At 36.5% G+C, this 18,257-nt stretch overlaps 1 protein-coding gene across 4 annotated transcripts in view; it reads right to left on the reverse strand.

Moving 5' to 3' along the window:
• SDCCAG8 (SHH signaling and ciliogenesis regulator SDCCAG8) overlaps nucleotides 1-18,257 on the reverse strand; it is a 270,183-nt gene that overhangs the window by 113,070 nt on the left and 138,856 nt on the right. For all 4 annotated transcript variants that reach the window (XM_069064466.1, XM_069064464.1, XM_069064463.1 and 1 more), the window contains exons 11-12: nucleotides 8,004-8,131; nucleotides 5,770-5,878 (exon numbers count right to left, since the gene is read on the reverse strand). In XM_069064466.1, coding sequence (XP_068920567.1) covers nucleotides 5,770-5,878; nucleotides 8,004-8,131 — 237 coding nt within the window. The remainder of the gene's footprint in view (nucleotides 1-5,769; nucleotides 5,879-8,003; nucleotides 8,132-18,257) is intronic.

The following is an 18,257-nucleotide window of genomic DNA, read 5'->3' on the forward strand; positions in this document are numbered from 1 at the left end:
CACACACACACACACACACACACACACACACACACACACACACACACCCTGGACCTTCAGAAAGCACTGTGTGCTTTATACAGATAGCTGTAAAAAAAGAGAAGACAAAGTCAATTTTCAAGAAGCTTTTAGTCTCCTTAGGGAAAAAAAGAGATATACAGAGTGTCCCAAAAGTCACAGTACAGATTTAAGCTACTAAAGCTTAATATATACAGACATATGAAACCAATTCAAAATACTTCAACAGCACAGCCTATCTCACAAGGGTGGCAAAATGGATAGGAATATAAAGAGATGAAAATACCAAATATGACAGTTTTCCTGCTGGTTTTGAATGATATGTGCTCAGCTGACTAGATCTCTTGGTAAAACAGATCACTTAAATTAATATGAATCAACTTGTATAGTAATGAACTGTGAATAATACAGGAATGTATGAAGGAAAAGGAGCTCTTAAAAACAATTATATGCTTTTAATTTTGATGACAAGTATATAAAAAATAGTACCTTTCATGAGAATTCATCAAATTTTCCCTTCAGGAAAATCCAGAAGGAAATCTCCCATTGCACTAGAATAAAAATTTGAGGATGCTGGACGGACTGTTAAAATTTTAAAAGAGCTCATTTTTTCATTTAACAAACCAATACTGGTCATTTCCTATGTTCAATCCCCCTTAAACCATATTTACATGAGAGGCAAATAGTCTGATGTATTTAAAAATACCAAGAAATGTGTCTCACTTCAAATCCTAACGAATATGGGGTACTTTTGGATTTGGGCATAGGATATATGCAGGCTTCAGTGAGTTTCTTTCTGTATAATAAAAAAAGAAAAAAATACAATCTATTTTAAAAAAGAAATAATCTTGGACCTTTTGATACAAAGCTTATTATTTCAATCTTCACACTTTTCTCCTAAGGAGCCTAGAAGAGTAAGTAAACCCTTTTTCTGTAAAACATAAAATATAAATGCCAGGTAAACAGATATAACATCCAGAGGTCTAATCGGGTGGAAAGCCTAAAAACAAAATAAAACAAAACTACATTCTCTTTATTTATCTCTTCTGTTGCCATTTAATTTGTGTGGCATTTGGCGTTTGGAAGTCTTGCTTTCTTTACTACAGAAGATGTCAGAGGACAGGATGAAAACGACAATGGCTCACAGTTTGAGGACATTTTAAAATTTTACATAACAATTTCTCATACATTAACCTGCATTTGATTCTCACACAATCTTCTGTAAAACAAGCAGTGTGGGTGTTAGTGCCCCCAACTACAGGTTATACCAGACGACCTCTGAGGTTCCTTCCAGCTCTTATATTATATGATATTATAGAACAGGAACATTGTGATTCAGAGAGGTTAACTGAATTAATGAGGGTCACAAAACTAAATGTTACACCTAGAACTTGGAACTCAGGTATGCAAATGTCGTACTGTGACATGGTACAATGGAAAGATTGCAGTATTTGGATCCCAAGGAGTTGGGTTTAAATTCTACCTCCACCACTCACTAGCTTTTGGACCTCTGAGTATCAGTTTTTTCATCTGTAAAATAAGGGAGTTGGACGAGGTGACTCCTTCCAAATCTAAAGTCATGATCCTACAATCCCATGACTCCAAGTTCATGCTGAATTTCCTTAGAGGGGAAAAGACTGATTCAAGTAAATAGAAATATGGAATATATACATTTCGTGATGTTGTAAAATGTGAGGCAATTTAAGTGGCAGAGTAGAGGGCTAAACTTGGAGTTAATTCAAATCTCTCCTCAGATACTTACTAGCTGTGTGGCGTGGGCAGGAGGTCACTTAACTACTGCCTGCCCAGTTTCCTCATCTGTAAAACGGGAATAATGATAGCACCTATATCCCAGGGTTGTTAGGAGGATCAAATGAGAAATGTGTACAGCACTTTGTAAACCTTAAAATGCTAGCTATTATTATTTGAGGGGCCCCTCAAAGTTGTTTATTATTTTTTAAAAAACACATTCCTAAAACTAAAGTTGAGCTCTATTATAACTACAGTACTTGGAGATGAGTGGGGGGAAACCACTTCACCTCTAGCTATATGGTAAGATAAGAGCTAAATCAAGAAATCCTTCAACAAGCATTTGCTAAACACAGGAGGTCTATGGAGAAGTTTATATTTTATCCCAGAGAATCACTTGAATCTGCTATGTAGGGGAGTGCCATGATAAGACCCATACTCAAGGAAAATCACTTTGGCAGTTTTGTGGAAGATGGATTGGAGTGGGTGAAATCTGAGGTAGAGAGGAAAGGGTTGTCATCAGTGGCAAAAGCTATAGAGAAGTTGAGAAAGGGGATCACTAAGAAGGGACCATCAGATTTGGGGTGCGTGTGTGTGGTGTATATAGTAATATATTTTATAATAATATATATAGCATGTATATATGATAAATGTCCAATATATTATATAAATGCGTGTGTATGTATATATATATATATATATATAATCATACTCTGCATTGTACACAGTATGCCTTAGGAGTTAAATAAATTGTTGCTTAAATTAATTAAAAAATAGCTTTCAAAGTCATGGTACAATAGTTTTAAAACAAGATTTTGTTGTATTTTCATAGTTGTCAGCCTCTATAGCTAGGTGAACCACAATTAGGGTGAAACCTTGTCTCTACAAAATCAAGATCATCAAAACTATCACGAAAAGTAGGAATAAGGAATCAAGATCAGGATCCGGGGTGAAGCAGGCACAACACAGAGGACACACCATCAAAAATACAAACCGGCTTGCTGGGGCAGCTGGGTGAACACCTGAGTTCAAATCTAGCCTCAGACATTTACTAAGCTCTGTGACCCTGGGCAAGTCCCTTAATCCCTGTTTGTCTCAGCCTACTCATTTGTAAAATGGGAATAATAATGGTACTTACCTCCCAGGGCGGTTGTGAGGATCTTAGCACAGTGCCTGGCACACAGCAAATGCTATATAAATGTTAGCTAGTATTTTTATTGCTACTACTGCAAAGTCAAGATCAATATCATGGGAAATCTGAGGCTGGGGGAACGGAAAGGCACAAAGTTGTAAATGAACAGACTGGAAGAGGAAAGAAGTGGGAGAGGCATATTAATAATGAAGGCAATATCTGGTGGCCTGGAGATAGTTTCATGGGGTTGTACTCTGGATCTCCATGAAACCCAGGCATATCCAACCTGCCTCCCCATAAGGTCCTGATAACATATGCCATTATACTTCCCTGAAATTCCATTACTATTACTTTGAATTGTTGTTCTCTGTTGTGTTATTTCACTGACTTCTTTTGAAAGGAGCAGCAAATGAAGTGCAGTATCACAATTTTAAATAGGGTTATCAGTCTCATTAAGCCTCATTAAAGTAGAAGTGGTTGAAAAGGCAAGTTAAGATAGTTCATAGTTACACAGTGAGCTGAAAATGCAAAGCATGATACAAATTCTAAACAATAATAAAACTTTTAATTATAAGTAACATATGTTTTGGTAGATTCTTCTATCAGGTAGCAATGAAAATAAATCAAATATCACAAGCCAACTAACCGCCCCCCCCCCAAAAAAAAAAACAACCAAGTAGAGATGATTATGATAGTGTTTCTTGGAGAAGTAAATTATTTCCTACTGGCCCTGCCACATCATAATAATCAGAGGTCAAGGCATTTAGCCACCTTATGCCTCCCTGCTCCCCCCAAAAAACTAAGACCTTTAATTAGTTTATTAAGATGGTGCAAGTATCTTTAGATTTTAAGAGATAGTGGTGTATAGAAGGGCCTGGCATGCTATGGTCCATAGGGTCACGAAGAGTTGGACACAACGGAGGAGGAGGAGGAGGAAGAGGAGAAAGTATCTTCATTGCTTGATCTCCATTACCCATGTTTAATATGTTCCCTAAATGGTCCATGCCTGGTTGATAGTATGTCAGTCCCAGAATTCCTTGTGCCCTGTCAGAGTTTCCTTTGAAATCAGTTTGAGGGTCATATGCTTTTCTAGTTAGTCAAAACCAATCATTTTATTTTCTGATTAGACATAAGGGACTTTGATCATGTGCAGAACCAGCAAGGGGAAAGAGAAAGGCCTTTGGTACTCATGGATCTTGCAGCTGCCCAGGAGAGATGCCATTTGCTAGGTTGGTGTGTTGATGTTGGAAATTCAAGACAAAGTGCCCAGTGAGCAGCAATGTTCTGTTTCTCTAAGAATTTTATTTTTCAGGGGATACATAAAACATTGGTTAGTTTTTTAGGGTGTTTTCATTAAGCTTGGAGAAAAAAAGTTAAAAAGAAAAAACACCCCAACAACAAATGGAAGAGATGCAGAACCCTAGAGCCATCTATACAACTTTATCAAGATCATTATGTGATGTGACATTTATTTGGACTTTCCCTTTCATAATGCTCAATGGATTTTTGTACAATCCATGAAATTCTTTCTATATTCAAATATATTTACATTTACAAATTACATTTGTAAATCTTTAATTTACATTTAATAAGAATTTAATTATATTTTTATATTACATTTACAAAATTACATTTAATTATAATTAATAAGAATGAGAAAATATTGCAGCTAGGAGGAATTTTAGGAATCACCTATTCCAAACCCCTTGTTTTATAGATGAGAGGAAGGCTCATTGACCTGACCATGGTCTAGCATTAGACTTGGGACTGGCACCCTAGTTTCTTCTCAGGCACCTTCAAAGTTGCATTAATTCTTTCAATTTAATTAACCAATGCACTAGGACTTACATAGCAGGTACATAATAAATACTTGTTGAATGATTGATAATAGTACCTAATATTACCAAGGAAAAAGAAATATTCTCAGGGAACATATGGCTGCCTATAAAACCATGAAAAACAATTCACATAAAGGTCCAAATTAATAAAAAGCTACAAAAGAGTATTGGCACTTCTTCTAGTTGCTTCTTCCATAATAAAGCACATTTGAGAAATGATTTTGTTTCTGAAATATCCCCTTTTTACTGAAACACCCACAATTCATTGAAATATCATATGACTAAAAGTTACTTCTTATTGGTTTACTGGAAACACTGCTAATAATTTAAGCATAAAATTGTTCTTTTTTAAAGATATCTACTGCATTTCTATAAGAATATTTTGCAAAAGGAGAGGCAGTAAGGAGAATCAGGAAGACTTGGATTAGAATCCCTCCTTTAACTCTTAACTAGTCGTATGACCCTAGGCAAGTCATTCACTTGACTTCTCAGTGTCTCAGACAACACAACCTTAGGATTTATCTACAGGGTTATTGTGAAAACTAAATGAATTAAGGTACACAAAGTGCTTTACAAACCTTGCAATACTATGTACATGCCAGCTATAATTATCGTTATTTTAATTTACAAAGACTTATAAAGATTTGCAGTTGAGAGAGTTTTCACACCAAGAGTCCCACAGATTGTTGAAATAACTGACTCCTTTGCACATTAGCATATTTTATTAAATAATTTTTCTTCTTAAATTTTGTCTTCTGTAATTATCCATTTTTTGTATCTGTTTTAGGATGGCACACATTAACAATACATATACACTCACAAATGTGCACATGTGCAAAAACAGCAATCCAGGTAAAACAATTAAGAAAACATTAAAAAAGAGAATACCATTTATTCTAAAGAATATTAGCATCCACAAGAGATAGTACCACTTAAATATATAAAGGGTGAACAAAAGGCTTGTTCTACTTTTCAGAAGATAAATAACAGAAATCTCACAAATAAAGCATTATGTGATCTATTCTGGCCTACCTGTGTTTTTCTGTAATTTCTTCCAGTTTCTGGGCTAACATACAGCACTCTTCTTTCAACTTTGCCATAAATGTATTCTGGGAGCTCAGCAATGAAAATCGTTCACTTTCTAGAAATAATAATACCCCCCCACCCCAAACAATTAAGATGATTACGGTTGAAGCTTTGCAATGTGGCCATATGCAAAAAGAGACTGAGACTGCAACCTTTTTTCCATAGGTCATTTTCAGTGACCCTTAGGTCAAAGGGCATTTTCTATTTTCCTATAAATTTCCTGAGGCATTCAGTTTTGCAAACATCACACAGCTAACAAGGCCTCAGTCATACATGTGCTGACCAAGTTTTAAAAAATACATATTAACATACCTTTACAGAGCTATAGATGAGTATGTCAATGCTAGATAGTTACAATCATTATTTGACAATAAATTCAAGGTGTTTGCTAATTAGTTGTTGTTCACCAGTACAGAATGAGGTAAATGAAATTTACTGGGTAATTTTTTGGTGTCAGGCAGTTTTGCTCATGCACTGTTTATGCTCACAGGTTTTCCTTGTTGCACAGTCTTTTTATCCCTCAACTTTGAAGAGGAAAGCATTTGCTTTTCCTTCTCTTCCCCTGACCCTCCCATAGTATTTTTTGCCCTTGGAATGCTGCTTTGGTAGAGTCTACTTCAACAGCTTAGTCATAGTAGTTAAGAAATGGAAATAGCCTGAAAAAGAAATGGGTTCAAAGACATGTTAAAGATGGCAAATTACCCTGATCAAGCCTTCATAGACTCTGCCGAGGGCTCTGGAATCACCTGACCTCTGGTAGCAGTGGCAGCCTGGAACAATTTATCACATAATTTTTTCTCTCTCATGTTGGTGGCAAAATACCTATTAGGTCAAGTCTGGTCAGAATTTATAGTTGTTGGCCAGAGGCCAGTATAAAATATCTTTAAAAAAAATTTGAAGAGGTAATTACGTAGGTCAGTATGGTATAGATGGAAACTTTATATGGAACTAAGTTATTTGATTAAGCTCCTTTAGTTAATTTTTTTCTCAAGAAATGAAAGACAGGTGATAGTAACATGTATGTGCATTTGTTGTGCTAATTATCAAACACCTATATGAAGCATATAATAAAACATATAGAAGCTTTAAGTATAAGATAATTAGTGACTGATAGTATATACTATACAAAAAAAAGTATCTCAGTATACCAAAACTGAACAATAAAATTTCTGGAAAAGAAATGGCTAATTAAAGCTTTTTCTCTGTTAATGGTACAATCAGCTTATAAAATCTATGGCTTGAATTTCTAATAACAAATACTGTCTTGTTTTGACTAACACTATCCATGAACATATCCAACTCTACACTGAAAGGGACTAAAGAAGGCTCTGACTGAACAAATCAAACTGCATAGTTTCAAAGTGCATTTTACTTTCAAATTAAAGGTAAAGAGTTACTGGCCAACTGAGTCTGCAGAATGGAGCCAATGTGATGAAAGACGTCAGTTTTCAGCCAAGCTGCCAGCTGTGGCCAATGCCTTGTATTAGTGAATTTTAACAGCAGTTGCAATAACTTGAAGAATGCAAAGGATTAAACATCCTTTCTAGATTGGGGAGGGGGGAGAATCATACAAATGCTAAAAATGTTCGAGGCTGCAAAGATTAAATAAAGGAACATATCAATTTGGAGCCACTGAATTACATCCAGCTGCGACAGTGAATTAAGAACCGATTAATGGCTAAAGCTTTTCTCCAGTTTGGATGCTGAGGCAAACTCATTAGGCTTTTAGAGTAGCTATAATGTGTGTACTGTGGGAACTGTTCAATGCTATTCAGGAGACTTTAACTGTAAGCTCAGAGCATTTCCCGCAGAGCTTCTGATGCTATTTTCTTTATATAACATGTGTGCCTGAAAATCCAGCCAAAAACAAGCCCTTTGTTTTTCTACTTTGTTGTGGTCTCTCTCAGCTTTACGTTTCTTGAACACAGGTAAATAAACTCATAATCCAGATGGTGCAACAGATGTGAGAGCAGCACTCTGAAATCAACAGACAGTGGGCAATACTTTCCATTTTCTCTTTTAAACGCTAACTAATATGTAATTCGGAATCTCCGGTGTCGTTAGCATCTGCTCCCTTCGGCCAGCCAAAGGTTACAGGTGTTCCTGATGTCATTTCACAGTGAGGCGTGGGCCTAGCTTGTGAGCGAGTGCCCAGGCTCTAATCCTTCCCGACCACCTACCAGCTTTATCATGCTGGGTTTCCATTTGCTGCATCTTCTGTGTCAGCTCCTGCTCTCTTTGCTGGGCCTGAAGGGCTTGGGCCTTTGCGTTACTGCTAAAGCTCTGCTGAATGCTTTCTTTTTCCAGCCTATAAAACAGAGGAAACACACAGAAATTTAGCACTCACATGCACAAAGCCCCCACAAACAAAATCCCCCATAGTCTCACAGATAGCTGATACATAACAAATAGTTTAGCATAAAAGCATTCTATCTTCATCTATAACTAGCCTTCTGGAGAAAAAAAAATTGACCTCTTGCAATGTCAAACACATGCTACAAACTAACTTCAAATGGACAAAAAGTAAAATATTAAAAATAAGGCTTTACAATTTCATTATAATGCTTAATAATAGTTGCATAACACCTCCATTATTAAAAGAACAGCTTTATTTATTAATTAATACATGTTAATTTTAATTCGTTCTGTCAAACACAATGTTGGGCAAAACAATGTTACAGAAGGGCACTGAATTCCACATTGGAAATTATATAAATGGACAATCAGTCGAAGAATGACTATAGAACGGTCTCATGATTTTTATGGCAGTTCAGACTTGGTCATAACATTGGTCGGGGTAGTCTTATGTGGGTTATGAATGTGTGTTTTGCATCTTTAGTTAATCTTCTGCCATCCCCAAATGTTTCATATTCCGATGCTGGTGTCGAAGGAGCCAGTGATTCAAAATAGCATGAACTTATGGTGAAGCTAGAGAGTCTGGCTCTCTTTTCACATCACAAAGTTTTAATGAAAACTGAAATAATGGGAGGGAATCCATCCAGGAGCAAGTCAATGATCCTGCAGTGCCAAGTTGGTCTGTTTTCACTTACACATATTGACCCGTTGTGCTACATAAAGATAAGGAAAAGATGAAATTGGAACTCTGGGGTGGGGGTAGGGGTTGGAAGGAGAATCGCTTCTCTAAGTGCTGTACAATGAAATCCCTTTTTTGAAGGTTTCAAAGGAGAGAAAGAACATGGAGAAAAGTCACAGACTGCTTTCCTCATTCCTCAGACAATGTTACAGGGGTTGCTTAGGAGTATGGATCCATCAACACAGTTAGGAAACCAACTCTGAGAATTCACATAGAGCAATGTGTTTTATGCCCCTCTAAATTCATCATGTAATATCATGCATATAGTTATCTATGTTTTTATCTGATCCTCAACTAGTCTATAAATTCCATGAAGATCAAGGACTATATTTTATGGTAATAATAATTCACATTTAACACTTTGAAGTATATGAAATAATTTCCCTTAAAACAACTCCATAAAATGGGTCATACAAATATTATTCATATCATGTATGTATAGCTTTGAGATTGTAACATCACATATAAAATATTAATATGATATTGATAAATAATACATGATATGTAGATATGAAATTATATATGTCAGCTGTCATCATTATGAATGTGGAGAAAGTATGTTATTGCGGAAGCAGTCCTGGCTCTGGAGTCAGAAGACCTGGCCGCTAAGCCCTGTGTGACACTAGGCACATCAATCACTTCACCTTGCTAGGCAGATTCTGAACATTTGTAAAGTAAGGTGGTAGTCTTTATATCCCCAGCTTAACACTGCTTAGCAGTAAGAGTACATTTACCTCTACTCTCTCTTGCAGTTTTAGACCCATGATTCTATTATTCCCACTGTAGATATGAAGAAACTAAGGGTCCGACAGGTCAAGTGATTTGCCTGTGGCTTAATTTTGGTGCTGACCTGGTTTTACCTGGCTTACTATAACATACCCCCAACACACAGTATAGCACTCTGCAATAAATTATGCTTCATGTTTATTAAGTTTGTTAATGTAAGGAATTAATGAACTCAAAGAATGTTCTCCTGATGATGGTATAGTCTCAGATGACATCACCAAATGATATCAGTATAGTTTAAATGACAATTTAAATAAAATGTGATATCAGCATATCACACATATAGGACTGGTTCTATATAAGGTGAAAAATAGGAGAAGATATTATGAGGGTTTTTTTCTTTAAACAGCACTTTCTGACACACAGATACTTCTACATATTGAACCATTTGTAGGAATTTCTCATCCATGCTTCATTAGTTGACTAATTAAGTTTTTATTGCATAGACTTTGCCAACCGAAACATGAATAATTCCAAAAGGCCAGCGTTATTAGCCCACACAATGTTTTGGCATTTTCAGCTCCTACATTCCAGGAGTTCAATGTTTAGGATCGTGTTATGGCCCTAATCCCAGGATGATAATGCACTAGTGCTTTGCTCAGATGGAATGTTTGGTGGCTTATGTTAAAGGTCCATGTTATGGGCGAAATTGTTACAAGGTGTTTCTAGGATTTACATGGTACATTTTCTTGGACAACATTCAGAGTCTTGCCCAATGCCAAATTCTTCAACATGGCAGGTTAAATGTACTCATAAGCCACATTAAGACAAGAGTTGAACTTGTGTTCTGTATCTCTTGGTAGTCAAATCAGGTTCAGGTAACTAGGCAATCAATCAATAAAAGTTTATTAAGCACCAACTGTGTGTCAGACACTATTCTAAGTGTTGGTAAAGAAGAGATGGACTAATGGTACAGAAAGTCCTCTTACCATTCCATCTTACCCTGTATTTGTAATTCATCCTCACAATCTCTTCTACAGTCTCATCACCTCTCTGTTCTTTTGCAGACCATACACTCTCCTCCCTTCCCTATTCTGATCATCTGGTAAATCAGTTTAACTCTCCACACTATTTTCTACATCCAAACACCTTCCCCTTTAGCTTCCCATGGTTGTTATCTAATCCTAAAGGGCTCATCAGTGCAGCAAGGCAATCCTTTTATATTCACTAATCAATTCACTATCCCACTCCCCAGAACAGAGATACTAAACCTTTTCATTCCTCTTTAACGTTCTCAAAGGACTTCCTCCTCCCACCATCTCAACTCAACCTCCACAAATACTTCACTTAAAAACTAAGGCCATTCATTCTCTGAAAGTTCTCTTTTCTCTCTTTCTCATCTCATATCACCCAAATATATTACTCTACTTCTTCCTCTGTCACCTCAAGAGTTGGGCATCCTCATGAAGGCCTTGCCCCTGATCCCAACCAGAAGACTGTTCTCTCTCCTCTCTGTCTCCCCCTCCTCCCTCTTGCCCTCTCTCTCTCATCTTCAGTCTCCCCTCAGCTACTGGCTGCTTCCTTCCAGCCTAAAAACAGATCCATGTTTCTCCATTCTGAAAAAATGCCTACCAGACCCACTTGCTACTGTTCTCTCTCCTTGCTTTCACATCTAAACTCCTTGAGACAGACATCTACACTGAGTATATCACTTTTTCTTCTCTCCCTAGCTTCTAAACCCTCTGCAATCTTATTCAACTGAAACTTCTCTCTCTAAAGTTACCAATAATTTGGTAATTGTCAAATGTAAACCTGACACCTTTGACACTGTCCATTGCTCTCTCTGCTAGGATACTCTCTCCTCTTCTAGGTTTCTCCTCTCTTGCTTCTTCTATATGCCCAAATGTTTCTTCTTCACCTCTGCTGAATCTCAATCCAGTCATTCTCACTAACTTGTGGGTGTCTCCCAAAGTTCTGTCCTGGGCACTCTTTTTTCTTCTTGACTCCTTCCTCTCTTTCAACATTTTTGTTGTCAAGTCTTCTACCTTCTCAACATGGCCCATGAATATCCCCCCCCCTTTTTTTTCATTCACATGCTACCACTCTGGTATAGGCCCTCATTACCTTATGCCTGGACTACTAGACTAGACTGCTGGTTGGTTCCTGCCTTAAGTCTCTCTTTACCCCCAATCTATCCTTCACTCAACTGACAAAGAGCTTTTCCTGAAGTATGGCCTTACCATGTCACCCTTCCTCTTCATAAATTCCCAGGGCTCCTTATTACCTCCAGAATCAAATACAAAATGTTTCTGTTTGATATTTAAAACCCTTTAAAACATGGCCCCTTCCTACTTCTTTCCAGTCTTCTTACACTTTACTCACCTCTATATACTCTATGATCTATAATTAGGTACACTGGCCTTCCTCCCACATAAGACATCATCCCCCAATTACATGCATTCCTCCTGCCTTAAGTCAGTAACCTGACTTCCTTCAGGATTCAGCTTAAATCCCATCTTCTACAGGAAGCCATTCCTGGCCCTTTCTCTCTCATCCTCCACCCCCTCCCCGTGTTCTTCTTACCTCCTCCCCAATTTAATGCCTTGCCTCTAAAATTACTTTCTCTTTACACTGAGAATATCTTGTGCCTAGTTATTTGCATGTTGTATACCCCATTAGAATTCGAGCTCTTTCAGTCAGCGACTGCATTTTTGCCTTTCTTTGTATCACCAGTGTTTAGCTTAGCACAGTATCTGGTATATGGCACTTAATAAAAGCTTTTCTGACTGATAGAATGAGATATAAATTTTTCAGACAGAGACAGAGCATGGATTAGTTTTATTGACTATGTATGTTTGTTTTAAGAGAGAATTTTTAGGGGAGAGCAGAAGAGTGGATAGTTATACCATAAAACAAGGAAAAAAGAACATCAATGCAACACTAAAAAATACACAGAAAAGAGAAGTTTAGAAGGGTGCAGAGATAATCGGAGCAATGTTGGAGCCATCACACTAAACGTAATAGGGACTGTAAAAATCAAACTGTTTGTAAAGCATCCATGGCATCATAATTCAAACCTCTCTTTTTCTATTCTTTATATAAGATATTAAAGTTTGTTGGTGTCTGACAGGTTCATAATAAAAATATCAATTAATGCAGCTTTACTCCTTTCCCACATAGTGGGAGAGAATATTGTTGTAAGTATGTGTGAAGTATTCTCTTATATTTGTACCAGAAACAAGACAAATGGCTAAGTTCCCATGCAAATGTGTTGTGCTGGTATGGGACAGATATGTGCCCCCTCCCACCATGAGGCCTTCCATTCCAGAAAAGGAGTGTGACTTAAGGGAGTCAAAAACAATTTTCATAGTACAGCTATATATATGCTGCTGTCTAAAAGCTATAATGGTATGTAGCTCTGTTGAAAAGAAAGCATTAAGACCCCAAGGAGGATACTTAAAACAAATATCGAGAGCATAATTTCTGTCAGAATCCACCATTTTTAATTCCCTCTTCATTCATATTAAGTTGCCTAATTATTAAGTTAATGAATTTGAAAAAGGTGAATCAGGGCTACCATAGAGTACTATGTAGAACCAAAAAAAAAAAAAATGTCCCTGGAGAGTATTTGGAATTTGGGGAACAATTTGTAAAGATCTCGGTTCAATCTGCATAGGAAAAATTTTGTGATACTTGAAAAACTGCATTTGTGTTATATAAAGGTATGAGCTTGCTGCTTACTATAGTTATTACAGCTCCTCAATGACAAAAAAACAAACAACCCAACAAGTTTAAACAGCACAACAATCAAGTTTTTTATATATTTCCAAGTAGTTCTTTCAATCATTCTCCAACTTTTGAATTTCTCTAAGAAGTTACATATTTTATATCTTAATATTTACTTTACAAAATACTAAATCATAAGTTTCATATGTATAATAGATACAGTAATTCTTACCTTCTCAAAGAATGGGGGAAAGGGTAAAGATTTTGGGGGAAAATTTGGAACTGAAAATGAAAATAAAATTTAAAAAAATCCAACCAAAATATATTAAACTGATACTTTCTTACTTCTTTATGCTTATTTCATTTATGCTTACTTTTTTCCTGTCTTCTATTCTGCCTCTCTGTTACTACAATTTGATTCCGAGGATGTTTCACGGAATCACAGAATTTTAGGACTGGGAAGGACCTTAGAGATCATTTAGTATTTTACAGAGAAGACTGAGATCATCAAAGATTAAGAAAGATATCAAAGGTCACATTTCTAGTTAGTGACAGAGCCAGGACCAGAAGCATTAAAAATGCTTAAGGGAAATTGCACCCCTATTTGTTATTGCCCAATGGAGATGTTGAACCTTCACTCAGATACATGCAACTTGACTTCTCACAAAGCAAATGCATATTAATAATAAAATGTGACATTTATATATCATTTGAAAGTTCAGAAAGGACTATATATATATATGTGTGTGTGTGTGTGTGTGTGTGTGTACACACACATATGCGTATATGTGTATGCATGTGTGAATATCCTAATTTGATCAACAAACCTATGAAATAGGTACTACAGGTATAAGTCCGTTTTACAGACAGAGAAACAGGCTCAGAGAGGTTAATAAATTATTCATGGTCATAAGTGGGATTGAATTTTCATGGCATTACAAACAGTTCCTTTGTTGAAAAAAAAAAGTTAAAAAACAAAAACAAACCAAGTCTCTTTTTGTGCTTTCACTTTGTGTGTTGAACCTTAGCATACCTTGGATGGCTGGCTTATCCTTAAGTCCCAGCATTCTTTAAGGGGCTCCATCAAGCTCTAGAAAATGATAAGGGCCTAAAAGAACTAAACTCCCAGGAACCTAAATTATTTCAAGGGAGTGATTGGGGAATGAAGAATAATATAGTCCAATATACTATCTTTCAGTTTGGATTCACTGTCAACAGCTACATTTTAATAACGTTCACATTGAGAGATGTAGTTAATTCTATTTTTGAAGGAGGAAATAATAACACAGAGATAAAAACATATAGAAATGAGACCAAAAAATTCTCAAATATTCTTCCAATTACCACAACACAGCATTTATTATTTTTCAAATTTTGTTACTTAAAAAACACCTCAAAGAGCAAAGAGTATTGAACATGCCATCTTGCACGAGCAGCAGGATATAGTTCTTCAAAAAGCATAACCTGAGCCTTACAGATGAAAAAGCTAAAGAAAAGAAAGTTAATTTTTTTTTCTCAAAATCTCACAATATCAGTGGCAGAGATGAGGAAACATGCGGACAGTGATAATCTTTCACATAAATGGGAATAAGGTAACTACCTTGTAGTGCAATCTGAGGGACCCAAGGAAGGTTCCTAACCCACAGAGGTAGGACCTCGCTGGCCTGTCAGTGATACCTGAAATCTCACTTGTGGAAATTAATTCCTTGAAGTGAAAAGGTTGTTCATCATTAAAATAGAAACAGCCCTTGAAGGGACAGAATACTATATCTATTTTCAGGCATCCCTCTTGGTGTGAATTAATTTTCCAAATTGATAGCCAGATACTATTAGTGAGCATATTCTCTATCTACATTATCTAGTACATGCTGTCTAGTATATAAGCTAATACATCTCTTTAAGTCTTGCCAAGTACTTTATATCATTTTATCCTCATTATAACTCTAGGAGGTAGGTGCTATTATAATTTGCATTTTACAGTTTGGGAAACTGAGGTTAAGCGACTTGCCCAAGTGTCTGAGGCCAGAATTGAATTTAGGTCTTCTCTACTCCATGTCCAGTGCTCTACACTATGCCATGGAGCAGAATATTAGAAAAGAAAGAATAGAAGAGCAATGAATCTTTGGACATATGGGCGGTTGCTTGAAAAAGGGGAGGTGTTAAAGGTTAAAGGGGGAGGTGGCAGTATGTTCATGACAAACTTCACATCCTTCAGTTTTCCTAAGGCTAGGCCTGTATCTAAATCTCAATATCATTAGTCTGTTCTTTTGTACCATTTAGAACACACTGTCTCATTACGAAGTTCTTTCTAAAATCATAAATACCTGCAATTTTGCCCTCAAAGTAGCCTATAAAATAGATATTTTAATTTGTTCACTTTTAATTGTAAGATGATTTTTTATTTGAATGAGACAAAAAGGGCATTTATTTTTAGCCAGTCTGATGCTTTTCACCCAGTTTATCAGTGAATGAATATTAATTCTCTCATCTTGTGGCCAGAAGTAAAGAAGTCAGACCAGGAAGAAAAAGCTTAGGTTGTCATAATGGACCACAAACTGCACATTAGTCAACTGTTATTTAAAAAGCTGACATGAAACTGAGATCTATTAATAGTGGATGCGATATACACAAGCTGAAAAAATTATCATTCCTTGGCACTGACCAGGAAGGTCTTATTAGAAAACGATATCGAATTTCACCTCTACTACATGTTTTTCTTCATGAAAATTATTTACATCTTTTGTTGTTACATCGCTTTTGTTTCCAGATATCTCCTTCCTACCCTCCCATACCCAGACAAACAACCCCTTGTCTCCAAAGGATAAAAATGACAAGGGGGAAAAACAGAAAAAGCAACTGAATAAAACCAATGGGCACATCAGCTGAGCCATATATGCAGGCTCTACACCCAGAGCCTCCAGCTCTGCAAAAGAGGGAGGTGCATTTTCTCATCTCATCTCTGAGGCCAAGTTTGCCAACTTCCATATTTCAAAGCAATTTATAGAAATGGAAGGGGGTGGGGTGGAAAAGAACAATAATCATTCACACATAGAATTATGCAAAGTAGGCACTCTCCGTGCAACAAACCTGTTAGGTAGATAGTACATGTATTCCCGTTTTATATACGGGGAAACTGAGGCAAAGAGAGGACAAGTGATAAATACGCTATTCATACAATTAGTAAGTGCCGGAGCTGTATCTTAAATCCAGATCTTAGTGTTCCAAGTCTAGTGCTTTTTATCACACTGCTGGGGTTTAAAAGCAGTAACAGTTTCAAGATAAAATATAATATATGCAATATGTAATATCACATATAATAATAAAATAGAATATACACTCTATGCAAGATATGATAATAAAATATATACGATATGTAATATAACATATTATACATATGATATATAACATATAATAATAAAATATAATAAAGAACTTCCTATAACTAAGTTTGATGAAGAACTGAAATAGACTCTAATAAGTGACAGTAATGTTTCAGAATAGTATGAAGACTGTCTTTTAGGAATTTAGGTGTGATGCCCTAAAAAAATAGGAGACTAGATAAGATAACCATACTTAGGTCTACAAATGAACTGTACACTTGGGAGATTTTTCAGAACAACAAAAAAAAATACTATTTTATGGACGGTACATTAAGTTCATTGCTTTCAGGGGGGAAAAATCTGTTTATACTGTTAGTAAGACTACACTTTCCTCTTATTTGAACAGAGATAGAAACATGGGGAGGTGGAGAGTAGGAAAACACATGGGAACTCGATTCTGTAACCTCTCCTTCCTCCAGTATGCAAATGATTTAACAGCAACACACAGATTTCCTAGAGTAAATAATTTCTATTTCCATCCCTGAGAAGTATGTCAGTGTTTCAGACTCAATGTTTCAGAAATGCGTTATCGGGTCAGCTTATGTACCACTACCAGGAAAAGGAGCAGGAAATAGAGACACGGAGGACACCTTCTCTCAGAAAAATAGCAAATACGCAGACATGCGGGGAAAAAAACAAAGACGTCCCTGAAAACCATTTTCACTGCAAAAACGTCTATGTCCCAGAATGTCTAGAACCGATGGCAATCTTACATTTCAAGTAAAAGAAGGCTCAGCACACATATGGATATTGACAATTTGGAAACGACTACCAATGTGGCTAGTATTTTCCTTCTATAGATATTAGTACCTTTAAAACAGGCAATGAAGACATCTTAGAAAGATGCAGCTGAGCACTAATTGAAGTTCTGACTGGTGAAATCACTACTACATTTATTCATGAAGATCTTTTACTTAAGCACAAGATTCATAAAACTTCCCCAAATACCTAACAGGCAACACAAGAATGCAAGGAAGGAAAAGCAACTCTCAGTCTTTATCAGTGTGTTTCTAAGCAGTTCTGGTGTGCTCAATATATGCAGATAGATTTGTCCTGATTTTGCAGTTTGTTTCAGTCTGAGTCCAAGGTGTAGAAAACAAGAACAAAGTCATATTTTGTAGCTTTACAATTTAATTTGATTCAACCAGCATTTATGAAGTGCCCGGTATTGTGCTGTGTGCTGGAAAAACAAAGACCAAAACAGCAAATAGCCTGAGTCCCAGAGGAGCTTATGGTGTCCTGGGGGAGGTAACGGATAGATAAACAAGTACATTATGAGAAAAATGGAGGAAGGAGAATCAGGAAAAGCTTCACTGAGGAGGGAACAACTGCAATGAAACTTGAAGGGAGCTGAGAGGTGGCGATAAGGAAGGAGTGAATTCCAGGCATGCGAATGGCTTGTAAGAATGCATGGCAGGTAGAGGACAGAGTATTAATTTGGAGTCCAATTTGTCTAGGAAGGAGTGTATGTATGGTCCTTCCTTATTTCTTTTTGTGAAGGGGAATAA

Source organism: Petaurus breviceps, unplaced genomic scaffold (genome assembly GCF_028583685.1).
Source record: "Petaurus breviceps papuanus isolate PSGF00001 unplaced genomic scaffold, PetGlider_PUasm1.0 90633, whole genome shotgun sequence".
Classification (NCBI taxonomy): domain Eukaryota; kingdom Metazoa; phylum Chordata; class Mammalia; order Diprotodontia; family Petauridae; genus Petaurus; species Petaurus breviceps.